This window comes from Myxine glutinosa, chromosome 1 (assembly GCF_964187855.1).
Source record: "Myxine glutinosa chromosome 1, kmMyxGlut1.1, whole genome shotgun sequence".
In the NCBI taxonomy this organism is placed as follows: Eukaryota; Metazoa; Chordata; class Myxini; order Myxiniformes; family Myxinidae; genus Myxine; species Myxine glutinosa.
Genome location: NC_136261.1, coordinates 159,563,114 through 159,585,967, shown reverse-complemented (window position 1 = coordinate 159,585,967; position 22,854 = coordinate 159,563,114). Strand labels below are relative to the sequence as shown.

At 41.7% G+C, this 22,854-nt stretch overlaps 1 protein-coding gene across 3 annotated transcripts in view; it reads right to left on the bottom strand.

Moving 5' to 3' along the window:
* Window positions 1-5,422: 5,422 nt before the first annotated feature.
* LOC137430290 (cytoplasmic phosphatidylinositol transfer protein 1) overlaps window positions 5,423-22,854 on the bottom strand; it is a 174,033-nt gene continuing 156,601 nt past the window's right edge. For all 3 annotated transcript variants that reach the window (XM_078778974.1, XM_078778977.1, XM_068121065.2), the window contains one exon: window positions 5,423-8,891. In XM_078778974.1, the coding sequence (XP_078635100.1) occupies window positions 8,650-8,891 (242 nt within the window). In that variant the 3' untranslated portion in view covers window positions 5,423-8,649. The remainder of the gene's footprint in view (window positions 8,892-22,854) is intronic.

Genomic DNA, 22,854 nt, shown 5'->3' with positions numbered 1-22,854 from the left:
TCATTGTGCAAGTCAGTGTGTTTGTGTCATTAGTGGGGTTTTAGTTTTATTGTATAGTAAGTTTGTGTGTCTCCTTCCTCTTATTAATTGTCTTGTGCACCAGATCTGTTCCGGGTTTTGTTGTCACCTCCCCGTGTCATTTCTCTCTTATTAAAGCATTGTTAGTGTGTTCGTGCTTTCATAGCTTTACGTGTGAACGTAAACGAACATTCGCGCCTGCCCATGGGAAATACTGCTCAGTTTGGCGATATTAAATACCCGCAGGGAGATATTAAATTGTAACAGAAACTCGGCGCCATTAGGGTGTAAAGTCTATACAAGTGCTGTCTGCTTGCACCGACTTGCAAGATTGTTTGGCCATGTGTGAATGTTAGCGGACTGTGTTTATGGACCAATCTGATGCGACAATTTATATTAATATTGTAGGGGAAAAATACCCTTGCCAAAATACACCATAATATATGCTTAGCTTTGAGTTTACTCCACCTGATCTTACAAGATGATCACATTCCATAATGTCGACATTTCCATGATAAAATGTAACAAAACTCATTTGTAAATGTAACCAAGAATCGAATTGAATTGAACCAAGAATCAGAGTACTGTTGAACTTGTGTTGTTACTGACAAGTTAATTTTGTTGATGAGAATTTGCACAATTAGCTGAGCAATTTAGTCTGATAGCAGCACAAGGATACAAAACGTTAACGAGCCGCAGATGGTGGTCGGTACCTATCACTTGTCCTCCACACCTTTGAAAGTGGAAGTGAAAAAGTGCTTAGAAAGGCCTCGTCAGCAAGGTGAGGAATGTCCATGCAGCAAATTCCTTGTCAGCTTGGAGAGGCCTGTCCAAATGAAGCTATCACCGTTACTGAATGACAACAAATTATGGAAAACCAAATGATGCAAAGGCTGATGGGAGAAGCATGGGATTACTGTATTCAGTGATAGGATTCCCTTTCTTTTCTCTCTTCATATATTGCTGGTTGAAACACGTCTATGTTCTGTATTCAGTACCTAGCAACTTCTATTGTTTAATAGAAGTTTAAAAACAATACAATTTTTAAATAGAAGGATTACATTTTATATAAACGGAATGATAGAAGACATATGATGAAAATCATAGCCTTGGATTGGTTGGAACAGGTAAATAAGGGGTAGAACCGCCTTTTGAGGCCATTTTTTTTTCCCCGCAGAGTGGGGGTCGGCCTTTTTTTGGGCACCGTGGTCCCCTTTTTGAAGCAATGTTTTATGGCCGGATGCCCTTCCTGCTGCCAATCCGGTTAGTCGCCTCTTGCAACGTACATGAAATTACCAGTGAACTGGTGCTCAATTTGCCGACCTCGGAAGGATGACAGGCTGAGTCAATCCCCCCTGGTGTCAATTCAGCGATCGACCGGGATTCAAACCCAGGATCCCAAGCCGGCACCCCAACCGCTAAGCCAACACCAGGCACACATCAAATATTGGAGGCCAGGAATCTCTGTGCCGCTCTGATCTGATAGAGCAAGGCTGGATGAATTCATGAATGGCAAGCCAGCCAGAGCATCCTCTGGCTGATTAACAGACCTGGGTTGAGGGTTCATATCCAATGGATGGTTCGTCAGCTAAGAGCTTTAGTCTTTGTGGATGCACGTGGGTAGTTTAACAAAAATTTTTTTTAACAACAAGACCACCTTTCGACATGCATCTGCTCCACCACTTCCCCTCACCCCTCCTCCAGAGTGGCGCCTCCTAAAAAAATGTCCCACCTCAATCCACTGCCTTCTGCAGCAAATAACACCCACGAGGAAAACATCCTCCGTGAATCAGCCAGCGGTGAGGTTTCTCAAGTCATTTCCATAGGGTTTTTTCTTGCATCCATGTTCACTCACCTCAAGCCCTTCACCTGGCCTCACCTGCAGAAAGGTTTTACACAAGTCTTCCTTACCCTATCCTGCTTTATACTGGATGCTCACTACCTCGAGAGCAGTGCACACATTACGTAAAACCTATCTCTAACGTGTCCCTTATACAGTTGCAAATCTAACCTACAGGATGTCCACAAAGTCACGCATCACAGGAAATTATTTAATTGATTAATTTATCATAGGAAATTAAATTATTTAATTCAACAATTAGCCCGGATATGTTGAAGAACATTCAGAGAAACCTGCTTTTCCGTTTACAAACATGTTTTGAGATTGGTGGGACACATTTCGAACAACTGATGGAGTCAACCTTACAAATAAATGTTTTGCCTACGATGCGCGACTTAGTGGACACCCTGTACTTTAGCACATGGACCATGCTATTCTAGCTATGGTTCCCCCCTCCGAGCATTTCTCTCAAACCAGAGAGCACACTGAACAAAGTCTGGGCATGCTAGTCACACCTGTCGGCTAACAGGTGCTGCAATGTTCAACAGAAGACTACACCTGTAGATAGTGCGTACCTCAAATGTATGCTACAAGCTCAGCTATTTTTGATCCTTTACAAACGCTCACTTTTCTAACTTTCAAAAGGCACCAAAAATAAATAAATGGGATCGTTGTTGAGCAAATAAAAATGTTCGAACGTTTGTTGTTGAGCATCCATCCCATCTGTTTTTGCAAAAAACTGAGAATCACCAACATAAATCATAGATGTTTACTGAATGGAAAAATGAGCTTTTCACACTCTGCCCGTATAGACGATATATGGACTGCGGGAAAACTCAGGTGGTTTTCAATTCAAGTTGGACGCAACCCCTACCGTTCACCTCTTTACTCTGTACAATGCCAAATTGGTGTATTATTGTGTTATTCATAAATCAGGTTTGGACCACACAACTGACTTCCGGTTGGACATCAATCTGTTAGACTTTAGAGAACCTTGGTTTGTGACTTTTGGTTCACGAGTTATCAAGTGACCACTATATTCGTCATGTGTGTGCGTCTGTCTGTGTGTGTGTCTGTCCGCAGCATAACTACCCGATGATATCTGATCTTGATGAAACTTGGTTGGGAGGTTGATATCATGATCTAGTTGTGTCCTGGCCAGAGTGGGCGTATTGCGCCCATTGTGGGCGGAGCCACGCCCGAAAAAGATGTCTTTTTAGGGGGTAATCGAGTTCAAGCTACATCTTCTCCGAGGGGTTTGGTGGAATCTGACAGGGGTTTCGGTATTTGGTTAGGCCAATGTCATGTGTCTAGCCCCATGGAGCTCGATTTCTCATTTTCGCCCCAAGGTCAAGGTCACCAGGTCACGAAATTTAGAAAAGTCGATTTTTTATTTTTTTATTACATTGTTTGCTTCCTGATAGGGTGAAATGTCGTACATGATCTTATATTATCACATACATCATGAAATACAAGTTTTTCAACAAATTTCAGAATCTTCGACCTTTGGCCTTTGAAGGCCTCAAAGGTCAAATTTTCAAATTTGTCGGAATCGAACCGAATTTTCGGTATTGTGTAGCTAACTAACCTCATAACGCAGCGCATTGGGGCCCTTTGTAAATAGGCATATACACTGCATGTCGGGGGCCGACACCTGCCACGTCGGCCCCCGACCCCCAGTCCGGGCCTGTTTCGGTTACAGTCCGTCCTTTGTCATTGAATAACGCTCGCTCGTGAACCATCGTCGTCTCCTGACTTGTCTTTTTATGGGACAAAATGTATAATTTACACCAAAATATACACCATTTAAATATTTGATATCTTGACACAATGTGTGAATCCGTTTGTTTTGATCACAGCCTTCCTGTATTTTGTATCAACTCCACAAAGTTGCTAGAAGTCGTCTTCAATGATGTTTTTATTTTTAAATGGCAATCAGGCTCCGGCTCCAGTCTAGTTAGTTCCCTCTGGTCCACTCAGCCCTCCAACCCCAACCCATAAATTTTTGTTAAAAGCCCCCATTGACCTATCCTTATCCCACCCTCAACTGCAGGTTGCTGTTTATTCATTCCATTGCTTCTGGTTCAACTGTCACTCCATTATCAGCTTGTATCCCTCAGTCACCTTGCTCTTCCAAGCCTTGAAGGCACAAAGCTAAATTCAAGGTAAGGTTTTAAAGTGCTGAGAAATGGAGGTGCACCTTATTAGTGAACCCTTTTTGGGAATGGCTACATCATGAAATATACTTTAATATTTATATCCCTCATCCACATCCTTCATACATGTATGTACATTTGATTGTGGTTCATAAATGTCAAAATGGAGTTATGCAGAGATTGCTGATGCAAATCAATGTCCTGATATGGTGCATAGATGTGCTTGCAACATCCACTATTTTACCAAAAGTACTGGGACATTCATGTGGGCTGACAGTGTGGTCCAGAGGTACACACACTCGTCTCTAAGTTGTCTAGCCTGGGTTTGAATCCCGACCCAGCTATAAACTGTCAGTTCGATGTTTCACAGGCAGGGCGATTCATCAATGTGTGTGCCATCCCTCAGCTGGACATTAAACTGGGGGGTCCGGTCTGCCAGCATGGATTGGTGGGAGTTAAAGATCCCATGGTGTCTTTCGCAAAGAGTAGCCGGCATCATGGCCAAATTTCAAATTTCTGCCCTAACTAGGCGAATGTCAGGCCTGGCCAGGACGGTTCGTGAAAAACTTGGGCCAAGCTCCCCCGGCCGTCCCCACAAGGTGGGATAATAGTCGCCGTTAAAGAGGAACAACAACAAACAACAATTGGGACATTCATGTTATATATAGGGCAATTAATAACCAATATGATTACTCATCACGTAAATACTGGCCCGAATTTGGCAAATAAGCACAGCTCAGACCACTCTGTCACCAAAGACTTTGTACTAAACGGTTGATATAATGGAATATTGCATCATTCCTCCAGATCAAGGTTTCATTGGGTTTCAGCCACTGCAGAATATTCTTGGGTGGCCATTGCAGATTTGTTGCTTTCCATGTAAACCAATTCCTACCAGACAACTGTACAACAAAGTGAAATGTCACACTCGTAACGGTATCGCAAAGCCCATAATACAGGATTGTACAAAACATTGCAAGACGACATCTTTGCAAAGCACATGTTGCTGCTTTGCATTGTTGGAAGAATTTGCACGTTGAGAGGGGTTCACGTTGAGGTGGTCAGTGCGAATCCATTGGGTAATAAATACATACATGAACATCCCCATCTGTTCCGAATTTCTTCAAATAATTTATTGGCTGCACTTCACTCAGGTCAGTATGTACTATCCAATTTTACACCATGACTCCTACGTTCAGCTACTCCTCGGTAACCTCAGAAAAGTGAAAATGAAATCTTTCCAAATACACACAGCCTTGCAGCTATCATAGTTACATGCTTTACCAAAAGGGCATTGACTATTGCATTTAAACCTTCAAACCAAGGATGACAAAAACAAAAATGCCGAATGCACACACTAATAGGCAAGTGAGACATACTTGAAAGAAATACAACAAACACAAATAAATCAGCGATAAAGAAAAACATTTATTATGAATAATCCAGTAAAAGCAACACGATATAGTGAGGCCAAATTGGCACCAGGCCAATTCTGGCAGAAAAGGTGAGGGAGATCAAAAAGAGCGTTATACAAAGTTGGTTACTTGCAAAAGCCACAGGTTGGCCTGCTTGTGCAGAAAACCAGGCCTTTCATCAATTCTTCCTCAAAATGTACTTCTTGTGTACTGTCCTACCCAGGCGGCTCTCAGCCTTTCATCACTTATGGCTCTGCAGGCATGAAACAGTTCCAAGAGAAAGTGCGATAATTGGCAGTACAATCAAGATAAAGCAAACTACTATCGACTCTTAAAATATGTACAATTTCCAAAATGACAATGAACAATCACTCTCCTCTTATTCAAGACAAAAATGTGCAGCTCCGCAAACGAGCCGAGAGTGTAAAGTGTTCAAACATCTTCCTTCAAGCAAAAAAACCAATCAAGTCAGGTTAACAAGTACCAGTCTGGAGAGAAAGTAGAGCAGCGAAAATAAAGTATTACTTTAATCACAAGTCATTGCTCTATAGTACACAGGTAGCAGTTTGAAGCACCACCGCACCATTAGCAGTTTGAAGACTTCCAAGGAAAAAAGTTGTCCTCATCCAGAGATTACATTAAATCTTCCTACAACATGTCCAAAAACACCATGCGTTGTTGTATTTACAGCGAGAGCTTCGAACGGAGAGAAATAAAAAATGGAGGACAACGGAGGAAAACCACCAACTGACAAAAAACTCTGCATGGCTTTCGATATAGCAAAAGTACAAGGCTATTGTAAGGAGAATCGCCATTTCCATCGACACTCGAGAAATAGGACATTTTCTATATGGTTTAGTGGTTACGTGGACCAAAAAACCCAAAAACAATTAGTACGAAATGCTTTCAAAAAAAACATGGCAATAATTGGCCATCTATAATGCCGGCAGGTTGAACAATCTACAATCAGATGGCAAATAAAGAACACAAGGTATTAAAACAAAAAGTGACATTGGGAATGTACCACAAAGAAGTGCGTCAAGAAAAGGAAGAATACCCCTCGCCTTTTTCATCTACATATCAGGGAATGTTTGGGGGAGAGAGAGGAGAGAGGAAGGGGGCAGAAGGGTTAGGGGGAGAGGGATTAAGTTTCAATTTTCCTGAAATCATTCTACTACTTAATCTGAGGATGGCAGCCAAGAAATATTAGAGTGTAGATATTTGACATGCAAATATCAACATGCCAATCAAACGGAGTGGGAAGCAAAGAGCCCATAAAGTGGTGAGTTTTACAAAGGGAATCCTGTAAAATACGCTGTAAATTGTACAGAGTGCAAATTGCTGGGTTATGTTACAAGATAAATACCTTGATGACTTATTGTATATCTAAACGATTATCAAGAATGAGGACAAAAAAAGAAAAAGGTGAAATGCAGAAAACCAAAATAAAGACAACCTTGAAAACTGCACTGGATTTGTATACATTGGATTAGCAGTCGAATATTCCATGGATGTCCAGATAATATCGCAAAACACATTGAACGCATATTGTCTTGCACGCACAGGAAGAAAGGAAATCAAACTGCTGTTCAGGACATGTACCAGGTTTGTACAAATATGTACATCGATCAAGTGTATGGAAAGTCATTTGAACAACGATGCTTCAGTTTGAGGACATACCATATCACATCAAAAACAAATGGGGGAAGGAGGATTCACATATGATTTGGAAGAAACATACAAAGTGGTATAAACTGTGTGCGCATGTACAGAGGAGGGGAAGGAGGAAGTTGGGGGCTTTGTACAAAAAAAAGTCACTAAACAATATTTACCAACCCATTTTAAGCAAGAAAAAGTTAATACCTCACATGACCAGCCTTAACGATCATGAAAAGAGCCTTGAACATGCAAGTTTTTAAAGTTAAATAGCAATGTTACATAATATGTCATGGCCACGTAAATGGTTGACAGAAACGAGGACAAATACTCCAGGATTAAATTGGCAGAGTGGAAGAAATTTGGATTAGACAAAAAAAAGAAGAAGTCGTTTGGAAAGTTTAGAAGATCCCTTGCATGTACAAGAGCCCGAGACTAAATGGAGCCAGCACAATAAGCATTAAAAGGTCAAGTTGAACACTTGGGGACAGCCTGACTGTGATATGACATTTACCTGCTCCTTTCACCAAATACAGGTTAATCGTTTTTTTTGTGATAAAAAAGAACAAAAATAAGAAACAAAGGGGTGCAAGACTTGAGGCTTCAAAAACAGTCGAGTCTTGATCAAGATATCGTGCAAAAAGATTTCAGGCTCCATACGTACAAAAGGTAATGGCTACTGGTCTCTCAAACGTTATACTTGGCACTGGAAACTTCACCTGCTGAGAGTACGAAAAAAAGCATTAAAGATTTCCTTTCTCATTTCAATGTCCATAGCGTCTGTTTATATCATGCGCCACAGTTTCTGTACTAAGAGTCGAGTGTTATCAATGGCTGCCAATAAGCCAAAGTCCGCAAACAATCAAACATAAGGCTGTTGGCCACTTCAATTAAACAGGTGTGCTTCCTGCTTTTCATCAACATGCAAGTTCGAATAAGCAAAGGCGTCTGGGTTGTATGTTCACCAGAATGAGGTTGAGGTTCTTGTTCTTTGGGGCTGGTCACAATCAAGTGAAGTTGACAAGACAGAGCAAAAATAATAATAATAATAAAAACACGAGGGGTGAAACCCTTCAAAAATACGAATAAATTGTGGTGTCGAGTTTAGATAATTGGAGATTGGCGGACCTCAAAACACGACAACAACACTAGTTCACCTTAAGGCTGACGCTACATAATTCAAAACCCAAGACCTCAAAATTTATCGGAGCAAGAGTTGACACCATGACAAAAGGTCAAGTCCTCAAAGGCCTTGCAGTAAGAATCTGTGTTTATACTAAACTTGGTCCTGTGGTAGTTGGATCAGACAAACGATACACAGCAAGTAAGAAAGCCAATTTCTTGATACAATCTTTTTCATATGTGCTGTTGGAATGCCATAATTACTGAGGTACTAGAATCACAGCTGAAATCATTGTTCATAGATATGAACATCTGCCTAGGACTGCACAGAAATCAGTAAAGATCAAACTTGGAAAGAATTACATATTGCTGAGAGAGAAAATATATACATTTCCTCTACCAGGTTCAAACAACCCTCAAAAATGTGAAAACCCTAAGCATCTTAGTCTTTCTGACGCAGCGTTAAGGTTTCAGGTGCAGAGCATTTGCGTGGCCGATCCTTGGGGATGGAAAGGAAGAATTCGGGTGCATCGGAGGCCAATGGAGTATTTGGGGCACTGGAAGGCTGGCTCCGTGAGGGAATGGGTCCGCTGGCTGCTGGGTCTCCAAACCGCATTCCAATCTTGCTATTGGTGGCCTCTTGTGTGACACGTTCAAACTCTCGTACATCTTCCATCGTCATGTCTGTGGACAATCCAACAGAAATCATAAACCCATGTTTCTACGATCTAACCATTAGTATGAATATATACATTTAAAAATAAAAAATAATAATAATATATAGACACCTGTACAATGCTAAGAACACATATGTCCATTAGGTGTGTTGCCAGCCTTCTTGCTGGCCTGCCATGGACAGCACTCACACTTGGAGGATATTGAAATCAAGCTGGTGTGCATTTTTGCACTCCAGGATAGCAGTGTCATGTAACATTATGCATGCGGTAACCATCACCATACTTTTGCAAGAATACACTTGTGCTACGATTGAGTTTTGTCTTTTTCTCGTACATTTTGCCATTATAAAAACTGCAGTTATTCTGAGAACGTGCACGAGTATACGTGCATTTGCGATCCATTTGTAATCTTATCACTTAGGAGCGCACAGAACACAGGTTGTAGTTGGGAAGATCCACATCCCACATCCAAAAATGAAGGCACCACCAACTAGTACTGGTGTCATTCAGATAACGATCATGCCCGCATGGAGTCGGTTTAGCTGCATAAATCAATGGATGACAGAATTGGGGCAATGGCAAAATGTGCAATTCGGTTCTTATGGCCTAAACACTTCTAAATGTTCGAGTTAACCATGAATCTCAAAAGTTCGACAATGGTTACGTTTTTAGAAAATTAAACAATTGTTCCAGGAACTGCATTAATCAAGAACTTAAATGCAACAATGCAAAAAAGAAAAGTACAACGCAGTAGCTAATAATGCATGCTTAGTACAATATATATATATATACACAAAAATGTTCCAAACATTGGTCTCCTTCATTAGATACTCCCACCTAGGCTGACACACCCAGCTCATGTCCTAGTGGTGGTGTTGCGCTATAATATGTCAAAACTCCCCTCCCCACAAAGCCTGCCTAAGCCCCAACACTCTCCCCCCACCCGACTCAAGTATTTCTTGCTTAGTGTCTTTTTCCATACAATAGACCTCCCAGCTTTGACTCCTAAATCTGAGACACTTTCTTCAGATGTAGATACTCTGCTGACCTCTCACCACAGTTCTTTCCTTATAATGTGTGGAAATTGACAGATTCCCCTGCCCTGCTTCCCTTTTGCTCTTCTCATTATGCCATTGTTAAAAAAAAGAAGAAGTTAACCTCCTTGGTGATTTTCAGTGAGTATAGCAGTTCAGCAAGGCAGATTGGTCTGCTCTGAAATAAGCTAATTCCACATCCCTTGCACACTGGTCCAGAATCACCTTCCTTGACACTTTTTTTCTTTCCTTCAACAGCTCAGTGTCATACCTGCATTTGTCCAAAATGATATTCCACAACCAGTTTATATCAGTCCTTTGATGAGCTGAAGCCCAACGTCAAGTTCAGGTGCAGTTAAACCTATCAGCATCCTCCAAAGCCTGGTGGCAGCTGGTTAGTTCAGTCTCCCGTGCACAGTCACATCCTGCATGCACCTTCACTCCGAAAGGATGGAGTAATTTTCAGACTAATGTTGGACACTGCCCGGGAAAAAAACTTAACATTCCAAACTGTCTTTATTGAAAAGGCCAAAGTACCCAATCCCTCCTTTACACTGTCCACCATTCTCCCATCCGTCCGTCATCCTTCCCCTACCCCATCACCCCTATAGCAGACTGCTCTCTATGCAGCACATTGACTCTTCCCCCACTCATGTTGATAATGTCATGGGTCCTAAAATCCTGCTCTGTCGCTCTCCCACAGCCTCTCTCAATTCTCTTCACCCTCTCTTTTGCTCAAGGTCATCTGCCATCTGCTTGGAAATCAGCCAACATTACCGCTTTACACAAAAAATGTGCAAAAACAGATCCTTGCAACTACAGACCAATCAGCCTGCTCCCAATAATCAACAAGGTAATGGAATCGATCATCGCTTCTGACATCAAATCCTTCCTCTTCTCCAATGGCTTGATCTCGGATCATCAATTTGGATTCAGACCAGGTCATTCTACTCTGGACATGCTGCTTCTGCTGTCTCAACAATGGATGGAGGTCCTCAATGCCAAACAGGAAATCAGAGCTGTCTCCCTTGACATATCTCATGCCTTCGATACGGTCTGGCACCCCGCCCTGCTCACCAAACTCTCCTCCTATGGTATCCATGGAAACCTCCACGCATGGCTTGCAGACTTCCTTTCTGGACACAGTCAACGTGTGGCCCTGAATGGAATTCTTCATGTTCAGGCTGGAGTTCCTCAAGGCAGTGTTCTGGGCCCTGTGATTTTTCTGGTCTTCATTAATGATCTCTCCAACTCTCTGGAAAATCCTCTCTATCTCTTTGCTGATGACTCCACTCTCTGCCGCTCCCTATCTCAACCCTCAGATCGGCAGGCAGCAGCCTCTTCCCTCTCTGCAGACCTGGACAATATAAAAAACTGGTCAAACAAGTGGAACATGTCCTTCAATCCTGACAAATCTCACACTCACTTCATCTCCGAAAAGACCGTCTGGACAACCCTCGCATCTACTTTCTGAACAATCCTCTTGAAGAAGTTCCGTCACTCAAGATTTTGGGTCTCACTATCTGCCATGATCTTTCCTGGGAAAAGCACATTTCAAGCTGGCCTCTAAAGCCAGTCGCTGACTGGGCATCCTGTCATGCAAAGTCCTTTCTGGGCACTTCTGAGCTCCTCACCACATACAAAGCTTTCATCCGCAGCTCAATGGAATACTGCTCTCCCCTCTGGGCTGGTGCTCCTGCCTCACACCTAGCTCGGCTTCACGCGGTTGAAACCAAAGCATTCAGAATCATTGGAATCTCCCGTGATGAAGCTGATTCTGAGGGCCTTTCTCTCTCACCACAGGCAGGCAGGCAGGTGGTCTTTCTGTCTTCTACCAACTCCCTCCGGCCTTGCTCCCCCTGCTCTGTCTGTGCTCTGTCCCCCAAATATTCCTGCAGGACACACAAGATCTCCCAGCAACCCTCTTCTGCTGAAACTACCAAAATCAAGTCTCTCTGCCCACCTTCACTCCTCTTCTCTCCCGCCTCTGGAAGAAACTCCCCCACTCCCTTCAATCCCTCAGTCTTTAAAACAGCTGTTCACCACCATCTCTTATCTTCCCCCATCCAAAACCTTGATCTTTTCTACCCCCGTTAAACACCCCAAATCTGCCTCTTTGAAGCCCCAGCTTCTTTCCTGGGGTTGCTAGAAGTGTTCATTCGCTTTGTTCAGTGTAGCCCTCCCTCTGCCCCCAGCCCTCCCCCTTCCACAGATCTACTGGCGTCCCTGTTCTCTTCTGTTGTTGTGCTTGTGTGCTTCCCTCTCTCCCCCTCTTGTCTCCCGCTCCCTTCATTGCATGTTTTGTGTGTCTGTGCATGTTTTCATGTTCAATGTGTTAGCTCTTACACGAGCGTAGATTCTGTATACAAAAAAAACAATTTTTTTTACAATTTTATTTTGACACTCCTACCTCCTCTTTCCTCCCTCACTCCTGGTCGTGACAGTATTGGCACTGTATTCTTCAAGAACTGTGGTTCAGCCCTTTCCTGACGTCTTTCCTCAGGCAACAATCTGAGAAATACCTGAAGAAGACCGCCTTCATCTTGGAAAGTTGCAAATGTCATAATTATTCACGATAAAAGGTTTCAAGTATGAACCAAATCAACGATAGACTAATCAGGTTTCTCCGCAGATTCTGCCCCACTAAGCTAACCCTAATGACACGTTGCAGCTCTTAACTGAACACTGGATGGAGGGACCAAACTGGAACGTGCCTTTCAAAGGAAAAAAGTCACGTGCTCCCTGTGTTCCTCCACAAGGATCAGCTTTAGAACCCACAGTGTACTTCACTGACCAACCACTGGAAGAGATAGCATCCCTGGAACTCCTAGGCCTCACAATCTGTCACAAGCAATCGTGAGTGAACCACATTGCCAAACTGTCTTCTTTCTATAACAGGCAGAGACGATTGGTATTTTCCACAGAGCCAAGTTCAAATTGAGGCACTCAGATCACATTAGTGCCCCAATGTGTTCATCCAAAATACATGGAGAATAGGTCCTCAGTCCAGCTGCTTGCCATCTTGGTACCCTGGAGGTATCAAGTCCAAAGCTCTTTTATTGAATATCTTGGCAGGAGGATAAGTCACAAGATCTGCTTCTCACCCACCGCAGGCAGAATGGTGGACTCTGTTTTCTACACTCACTTCTGGTTTTCCCCTTGCTTGCCTTCTTCACCCTCCATCCTCCTCAAAGTCACACCTGTTCTTCCAGATTACACCACCGGTTTACCATGTCCGAATGTGAGCTGAAGGCTCATCAATTCCTGCATCCTTCTAGTCTCTGGAACTAAGTCCATGTCTCTTAATCCCTCCTGTCCTTCATATGAATGCTACCCATGAGCACCTCATGCTTGCTCTGTCCGACACGCATACCTAACCCCTTGCTCATACAACCATAACTAACCCAGGCTCTCTCTTAAACTCAGGAATTTCCCCCATCTTTTGTGCCACTAATCCACTCAGATGCAAGACCTTTGGATCCTGTGTGTCGGTGAAGCTGCTGCGCTCTGCCATTGAGCTCTTTCATGAGCCTAGATTTCTGTATACAAAACAAATGCTCAAAAGGGCTTTGTCTAACTTACCCACCTTCAAGAGTGGAGCAGCCCCCGCCCCCCACGAACGAGGCTAAATTTCACTCGTTCCCCCACACCACCCACATCATCTTTTCCTTTTTCTCCTCCGCTTCCAATTCAGCCATTCATAATTACATTTAAGAAAAGGACACCTCTCCCAACATCTCTTTATATGCAATATGTATGGCTGAAGTAAAAATTTTATTGTTCCTTCAAGTCCGATTTCAAATCAAAACGCTTGGACATCATAAAAACAAGCAAAGCAAACAATGAATGGTAAATCAAGAATGCATCGAGCAAACTAATAGCACATAATAATCCGTATAAAATGCACAACATGGATTTTACATTTATGCAATTAAAACAATAATGCATAATCTGACACATTTCTCAGATAATGAAAAAGAATGGAAAAATATTATTGGCTGTGCAGAGAAAATAACTACTTATCTCACGGTTAGTGGTTAATATTAGTCTTAAAAAAGCTGGAAAAAGGGTAATTAGTATCAAAATTAATAAATAAAGGAGGAGGGTGAGAGGAAAATTACATTAATTTTTTTAAAACTAAGGCAAAAAAGAAAATAGGTGAAAAACAAGGGGAAGGAACAGAGAAAGGAGGAAAGGGGGGGGGGGGGGGGGTGTAGAATAACAAAGGTGAGCGGTTACAGAAGAAAAAGGCAAAAATAAGATATAATGGAAGGGCGAGGGAAGGGATGAATTTTCAAACACTACCCAAAAGGTAGATTGCATAATGGATGACATGTTGACAAAAGTTCAAAAATAAACACCAATATTGGATTGCTGTTTCTGGTTTAAAGCTTCATCCGCAAGACAAAATTTGCTCAAACGTTTTGCAAAGCCCCTAAGATCTGACAACAACAAAAAGATGAAATAAATTGTAAAAAATAAAATTTACAATGCTAAAGTCATGAAAGGTGAAAGTGTACACCATGAATGGAAGGCTTAATTAGGAAATCACAAAATCTTTGCTGGTGAGGTTAGAAAGAAGCAAAAAGGTATAGATAAAAGAGCGAGAGAATCTCCAGAGAATAGAAGAAGAAAGCACAGCAAAATATAGCCTCTGCCCTTCACCAGCATAACGAGTCTGTACCTTCAAAAGGAAATGGTGTGAAGAGGAGGAAAGAATAACAAGAAAGAAAGAAGGGATACAAAGCAGAGGTGGGCAGGAGAATAAGTGCTGAAGTGGGAGCCATTCAAGCAGCAGGGAAGCAAAATAATTTAGAGCAAGGCACATAAGCCATCCTGGTGCTGTCCCTATCCTGTTAGCTTTCCTATCGAGTTGCCTCTTTCGCCTTCCTGAGTGAAACAGGATAGCTCATTGCACATTTGCAACTTTTACACAAAACAAATGAAAACAGACAGTGCATGTCAGCTCTGTCCAGCACCTCAAAAAACGGAATATATATTTAAAAAAGTTATTTGCTCAGAAAAGTATCCAAGGTGCGAAAACTTTTCAAAACGATAATTTTTCAGCCATAGAGGGCAGTAAATTACCCACATTCCCATGGACACAAATGTTCCATCAATCCATTCCTCCATTACAGAATTGGTGCATCTCTATTAATTTATTTTGGTGTTGGCTTAGCGGTCAGGGTGCCGGCTTGGGATCCTAGGATCCTGGGTTCGAATCCCGGTCGATCGCTGAATTAACGCCAGGGGGGTTGACTCAGCCTGTCATCCTTCCGAGGTCGGCAAATTGAGTACCAGCTTGCTGGGATGAATGATCACTGTGTGTACAGAATAGGCACACTGTATCCCTGCGCATCGTAGGAGCGTGACCAAGGGTTGGTGTCAGGAAGGGCATCCGGCCATAAAAACATTGCCTCAAACAGGGAACCATGATTGTCATGGGGCCCGCAAGGCTAACCCCCGCTCGAGCGGGGAAAAATGGCCTTAAAACGATCATTCATTCATTTCATTCTATTAATTTATTTTGATGTTTTGCTTTTCCTGTTTCACAGGACTACGTGGCAGACGACATCATCTTGTAAACTCATATACACAGCAAAGTGCATGTATACGCTGCAAAACAGGACATCATGCATTATTGCATGGAATATACTCCCATTTAATGGCATCTTGTGGAAATGTCGTGCTTAAGCTGGGTGCTTCTGTTAATTGCATTAAAGGAAGTAACAGAAAAGGCAAGTGGTAGTTAGAGGAAAATATTAATGGCAGAAGAGGTTTGGTTATGAAGGATAAGCAGGTGATCGCATCTTAACCACCATCAGTGCAAGGACACAGTGGATGACTTATGGCTAGGACTTGCATTAGAGAGATGGTTCTTCAGCCTCTTTGGCCTCTTCAGCAGGCAGTACACCAACTTTTACATTTGTCGTGTGGTGCATATTTTTCTCATAAACTCGTACTGACTGCAAAGTCATGTCTGCAACAGAGTTGGGGAATTCACAGTTTTGCCAAGAGATTCACCATGAACTGTTAATGGAAGTTTCTTATGGCTCAACAGTGATTGGATTTCTTTACAGTTGATTTGAGCTTTCATTCACCTTCGAAATTCTTTGGGAATCGTTACTGCAAGACTGCTCACGGTGAACAGACCGATCTCAAAACCTGCTCTCACTTTAATTTTCTGCTATGGAGGATATCCACACCAGACGCGATGGCATAATGGTTAGAGCATCTGCTCCAAGTCTGAGAGGTCGGCAATTCGAAACGAACCTCGGTGAGTCCTTACAAAGACTAAAAATATGAGCAATACCCCTGGGCTCACCTGATAGAGCGGGGAACCACTGGTAAGAGTGGATCGCCCATGAAATATGCTCTTTCTCTTTCACAAACTCTTAATATTTTTAGCTCTTTCACGAGCCACGATGTTGTATACAAAAAAAATTAAAATGCAAATTAGCCGATGGTTTGAACAAACTTGTGAAAGCACCATGCAGACATAATTCCTAACAGGTTGCATCTAAATCGGGTGAATACTTTGAGAAGTCAAAAGCAGCGATCCTGGAATCAGAATGACCTTTGACCTTTAAATTGACCTGCTTGACCTAAAAAAAACTTGAAATGACCCCAAAAAATAAGCAATTTTTTGATGGAATTGGCAAGGCATTAGGAAGCATTGGTTCTCAGGGGTTCTATAATGTTTGGTGAAAATAGGACTATTAGTTTCAGCATCACGGGTGATGAAGGTTGTGGTCAGGTTTCATCGAAATTGTGAGTGTACTTTCAGAGAAAAAAAGCAAATATCTACTTTGGGGGGTGAAAGCTGTGCCCACTTTGACGCCCCCATATATCTCCTTAGACCCCGATTTATTTTAATTACGTGAACAAACTTTGATACATCATGAGTGATGAAGGTTGTGGTCAGGTTTCATCAAAATCGTGTGTCGTTTTCGAAAAAAAAGTTCCAAATGTTTACATACAGCTTGACTCACTGACTGCCTGCTTTCCACACCGCAAGATGCTAATACCACACCTGAACAATTTTTGTTCCAGGTGAGCGAAAACTGCTCCATGCTGTTTCCTTGCTCGACAATCAGCATTAAAAAAAGAGCATGGACAAAACCATAGGTTGGCAACCACTGCACAGACTTAATGGGCCTAATGGCTTCCTCCTGCATTGAAGTTCCTTGTAAAGGAACTAATTATTAAAATGTAGTTGTGCAATATAAAACAAAACTGTATCACCTTTTACTGCCTCAATCATCTGAAGTACCATATTTAACAAAAAGAGGATTTACCACCACCAGGGTCTATGTGAAAGAGGAATTTATGCATTGTGCTGAAAATATCAGTCATTCATGTGTTTTAACATGTGTACAAACAAATTATAACTAGCAGTCATATTGGTATAAGGCTGTGACAACTATCCATAAGCTATCCAAGATTCCGGTACAATACAGGGTGAATCAAAGGTAGCGCCACGCCCGATTTCTGTTTTTTCGGCTGTCAGATTCTTTCTGGGATGTCATGTTGTTAATAATTGTCTTGCAGATTATTAATTTTCTTAATTTATTTATTTTGCAGGTTATTGCTGAGAGTTTGGAAAGTTACTGAAGTTGCAGCAAATTGAACCATGAATTACCTTTCAATGAATCAACGCATTGCGGCCGTGAAACATTACTACAAATGTAATGAACAACCAACGATGGTGGCACGCCGTTTGGCACAGGAATTCGATATTAACCCACCCCAGGGAAGAAACATACGATTGATTGTCGAGAAATTTGAAGCAACAGGGTCGGTAGCCACTGCAAAGACGTCCGGTCATCCGAAAACGGGAACGAATGTAGCTAAGGGTTTCCCCCGTAATAATTTTCCCCCGAATAAATGGTTAGATAAACATGTCATTTATTTATTTGTACCTTCTTGTACACTGTAATACAAATGGCAAACTGACAAAGATATATATAAAGCAGTAAAGTATGTTTGTTTGTTTGTCCTCTTATAACTCGAGAACTACTCATCGCAGAGAAAAACCAAAGGCATATTCGGAATCAGTACGTCTCAGAGCAACTACAGCACACCTTAAATTTTAAAAAAAACTTCGGGTTTTAAAATTAGCGTATTAGCGCAGAAGCGCTAGCAGAAGAGGGAGGGAATCGAAGGGAGGGAGTGCAGCACTCCCTCTAGCGCTTCGCAGCGCCAGCGCTTCTGTTAGCGTAATTAGCGTATTTCGGAACGTTAATTTTTCAACTTCATTATTCGGAATCAGTACGTCCCAGAGAAACTTCGTAATGTTAATTTTTCAACTTCATCCGATTGACATGGGACCAACGGCATGTGACAGAGAGTGAAACATACATGCTACATTTATTTGACAATGAGTTCCGACTTCCGGGTTCGTGCCGCCAACCCTGTTAGGCACCTCTTGCGGCACACAGGGAATTACCAGTGAACTGGTACTCAATTTGCCGACCTCGGTAGGATGACAGGCTGAGTCAACCCCCCTGGTGTTAAGGGGGAGGAGGAGGGGAGGAGGAAGAGGAGGGGAGGGGAACGGGGAAAGGGAGGGGGGAGGGGAAGGGGTGTGGGGGGAGGGGGAGGGGTGTGGGGGGAGGGGGAGGGGGGAGGGGGAGTGGGGAGGGGCCCTTCTTCCCCCAGGCACCCCCACACCCTCCCCTCCCCCCTGTTCCCCTCCCCTTCCCCCTCCCCCTCCCCCCCATTCCCCTCCCCTCCTCTTCCCCCTCCCCCTCCCCCGCCCGGCAATGCCGGGTACTTCTGCTAGTATGTATATATATACACAAAGAATTAAGTTAAGCACCCCCCCCGTTTTTTTACAACCTCGCACATTACAAGTTTGTTGTCGTCAAAACAGTGTAATATACCCATGATATTGCTATATTTTCTGGAGAAGTGATATTATGGTCACATAAAAACATAACAATCATGCCGTTTTCAATATTTTATTCTGAATAATTTAAGGTGAAATTTTTTGGGAATTTTAGGCATATTTTCACCTCAATTTAAGTATGGAGCTATAGGTCCATCACGGACAGTGTGGATGACGTTTATGTTTTCTAACGTACAGTCATTGTTCTGAGAAGACCTCTAGCGATCTTTGCGTCAATAACGTGTGTAGGACCCACGTGATCGGATCACTGACTCAACCAATCACTTTTTTTCACTTTGATCACTCAATTTCATCAATGGATAATTGCTAATGTCATACCAATCATTATTTGATCTCACATACCTTAGAATATATGCCAATGTATACATATACACAAAGAATATATATTAGGGGGTGCTTACCTTAATTCGTTGTGTAGGGGTGCTTAACTTAATTCTTTGTGTATATATATATGTATATATATATATATATATATATATATATATATATATATATATATATATATATATATATATATATATATATATATATGTGTATATATATATATATATGTATGTATATATATATATGTATAAATGGCCCCAAATGGGCGAGAGTTATATATATATACATATACATACATATATATATATATATATATATATACATATATATACATATATATACATACATATATATATATATACATATATATACATACATATATATATATATACATATATATACATATATATACATACATATATATATATATACATATATATACATATATATACATACATATATATATACATATATATACATATATATACATACATATATATACATATATATATATATATATATATACACATACAGTGGAACCTTGACTTACGAGTGCACCAACTTACGAGTTTTCCGAGATACGAGCCGTCGCTCGGGCGGTTTATTGCTTTGAGATGCGAGCCGAGATCTGAGTTACGAGCTTACGCCACCCACCACCAAGTGGGTTCCGGTCACGTGGTTATCTTGCCGTGCAAGCATCTCTGCCGTATATCGCTGCTGTTTTGTTTTCGCATTTTGGTTATTTTGGAGCTTATGCCACCAAGTGGGTTCCGGTCACGTGGTTATCTTGCCGTGCAAGTATCTCTGCCGTATATCGCTGCTGTTTTGTTTTCGCATTTTGGTTATTTTGGAGCTTACGCCACCAGGTGGGTTCTGGTCACGTGGTTATCTTGCCGTGCAAGCATCTCTGCCGTATATCGCTGCCGTTTTGTTTTCGCATTTTGGTTATTTTGGAAAATTTTCTTAGTTTTAACCATGGGTCCTAAGAAATTGAGTGCCAAGGGCAGTACTGAGAAGAAGAAGAGGATGATGTGCTTGGATATAAAACACGCAATCGTCGAAAAACATGAGCGAGGTGTGCGTGTTGTCGACTTGGTGAGGCGGATGTGAAGGCAGCTGAAGATTTTATTTTAACTTTTGCCGAACTGATAGAAGCCGAACGATACATCCCCCAGCAAATCTTCAACTGTGACGAGACAGGGCTCTTCTGGAAAAAGATGCCGAGGACGTATATAACGGCAGAGGAGAAGAGCATGCCAGGCCACAACTTGTTCAGAGTGCCGGCGATAGCTCGCCTTCTCTTTGTGGAAGACACGGTGAGATCCTCAACATCCAACAACTAATGGGACGCAAACGGGGCGCCCAGTTTAGCGGTACACACATTGATGAATCACCCTGCCTGTGAAACACTGACATGACAGGTTATAGCTGGGTCGGGATTCAAACCCAGGCTGGACAGTTTAGAGTCAAGTGTGCGTACCTCCAGTCCAGGCCATCCTGCCAACTTGTATGCTGCATACAGGTGAAATATAAAGCGCGAGATATTTTTTATATATACTGTATATTTAAAAAAAAATTGGTGTGGTTTTTGGCGGGCTGGAACGGATTAATAGCATTTCAATGCATTTTAATGGGGAAATTTGATTTGAGAAACGAGCAAATTGAGTTACGAGCTCGGTCACAGAACGAATTAAACTCGTAAGTCAAGGTTCCACTGTATATATATATATATATATATATATATATATATATATATATATATATATATATATATATATATCTATATTATAATAGCCGTAGATGATTCTGTCTGTCTGTCTGTCTGTCTATCTGTTGGGTGTCTGTCCGGGGTGTGGCTTACTCGGTTTGCAGAGTAGCTCCACCCATAGCTCCACCCATTCTGGGAGTGGCTATAAACAAATATCCACCATTTTATTAACTCGCATAGCTTTGAGTCCTGTTTTGTAGGCCCGTGGTGTCTTGCTCTCCCCCAGTTTTATTTCAAATCAAATTCGATAAATCATTTCATTTTTCACAGTCGCTAACATAGTTTTTGACTCGGTTGAAAAAAAACGGGAAGAAAATCCGATGAAAGTTGCCGTTTATAGAACGAAATGAATTCTCAAAGGCCTGTAACTTCAAGGCCATTGAGTCTCTCTCACGCCTTTATCTCCAATCTAACTCACCATATGATTTCATTTTTATCGATGGTTTTACTTTTAGACTCGGTGTCAGCAATAATTGAGAACAATCCACACACGCGGGAAAATGCAGAGATATATTTTTTAAAATCGCGTCATGGTGTATCATACACCGCCCAACATGACACCGCCGGCAATGTGTCGATATATATTAAAAATTCGCTTTTGCTTTTCCGTTATGATATATTACTATTTCGTTTGATGATAGTCGTCACAAAAACGTCAACAATGATGCCGACATATATTTCTTCGTTTTTATTTCATTCAACATATTAGCCGGAAGTAAAATATGTTTCAGGAAATTACCGAGATATTTCTTCGTTTTTTTTATTAGTTATGTGCGCATACACTTTAAATAGGTTTATTTGAAATCTTTAATTTTCCACAAACATTCCACACACGCGGGAAAATGCAGAGATATATTTTTTAAAATCGCGTCATGGTGTATCATACACCGCCCAACATGACACCGACGGCAATGTGTCGATATCTATTTTAAATTCGATATATCATTTCATTTTTCACAGTCGCTAACATAGTTTTAGACTCGGTTGAAAAAAAACGAGAAGAAAATCCGATGAAAGTTGCCGTTTATAGAACGAAATGAATTCTCAAATGCCTGTAACTTCAAGGCCATTGAGTCTCTCTCACGCCTTTATCTCCAATATAACTCACCATCATGGTTTTAGACTCGGTGTCAGCAACGCGGGAAAACGCAGAGATATATTTTTAAAAATACACCATATCACCGCCCAACAGCCAACAAGTATCATACACCGCCCAACATGACACAGACGTCAACATTTCGACATTATCGCTTTTTCTTTAAACCGAGCCGAACCGAATAAACCGAGTGAATTCACCGTTTACCTTTGATGACAGTCGTCACAAAACGACATATATTTCTTCGTTTTTATTTCATTCAACATTTTTAGCCGGAAGTAAAATTACCGAGTTCAGGAAATTACCGAGACATATTTCTTCGTTTTTTTATTTATTAGTTATTTGCGCATACACTTTAAATAGGTCTATTTGAAATATTAAATTTTCACAATGTAATTTACTTGCTATTTGTCATTTGATAATTATGAGACACTTCCTATTGAGGATCGTGATCGTGACAATTCATGCGGTGCGTGGAAACTTCCATTTCCAAAATGGATGAAGAACGCAGCCCTGAACAGGATGCAGCAAGAAAACGAATGAGAAGGGCGAACGAGTCCGTCGTCGAACGTCAATGCAGACTTGAACAGGATGCAGCCAGAAAACGAATGAGACGGGAGAACGAGTCCATCGACGAACGTCAATGCAAACTTGCGGGGTCACCCGTGGGAATCCCTCGGGCATGGATGTGTGTGACATTTCGACATATTGAGTTAGATGCTGCACATTCTTTTTACAAAATGGTTACTGGCAAGTCATCAGATCCAGAAATGGTGTAAAAACCACCGTTTAGAGGCCATTTTTCCCCGCAAAGCGGGGGTTTGCCTTTTCGGGGAC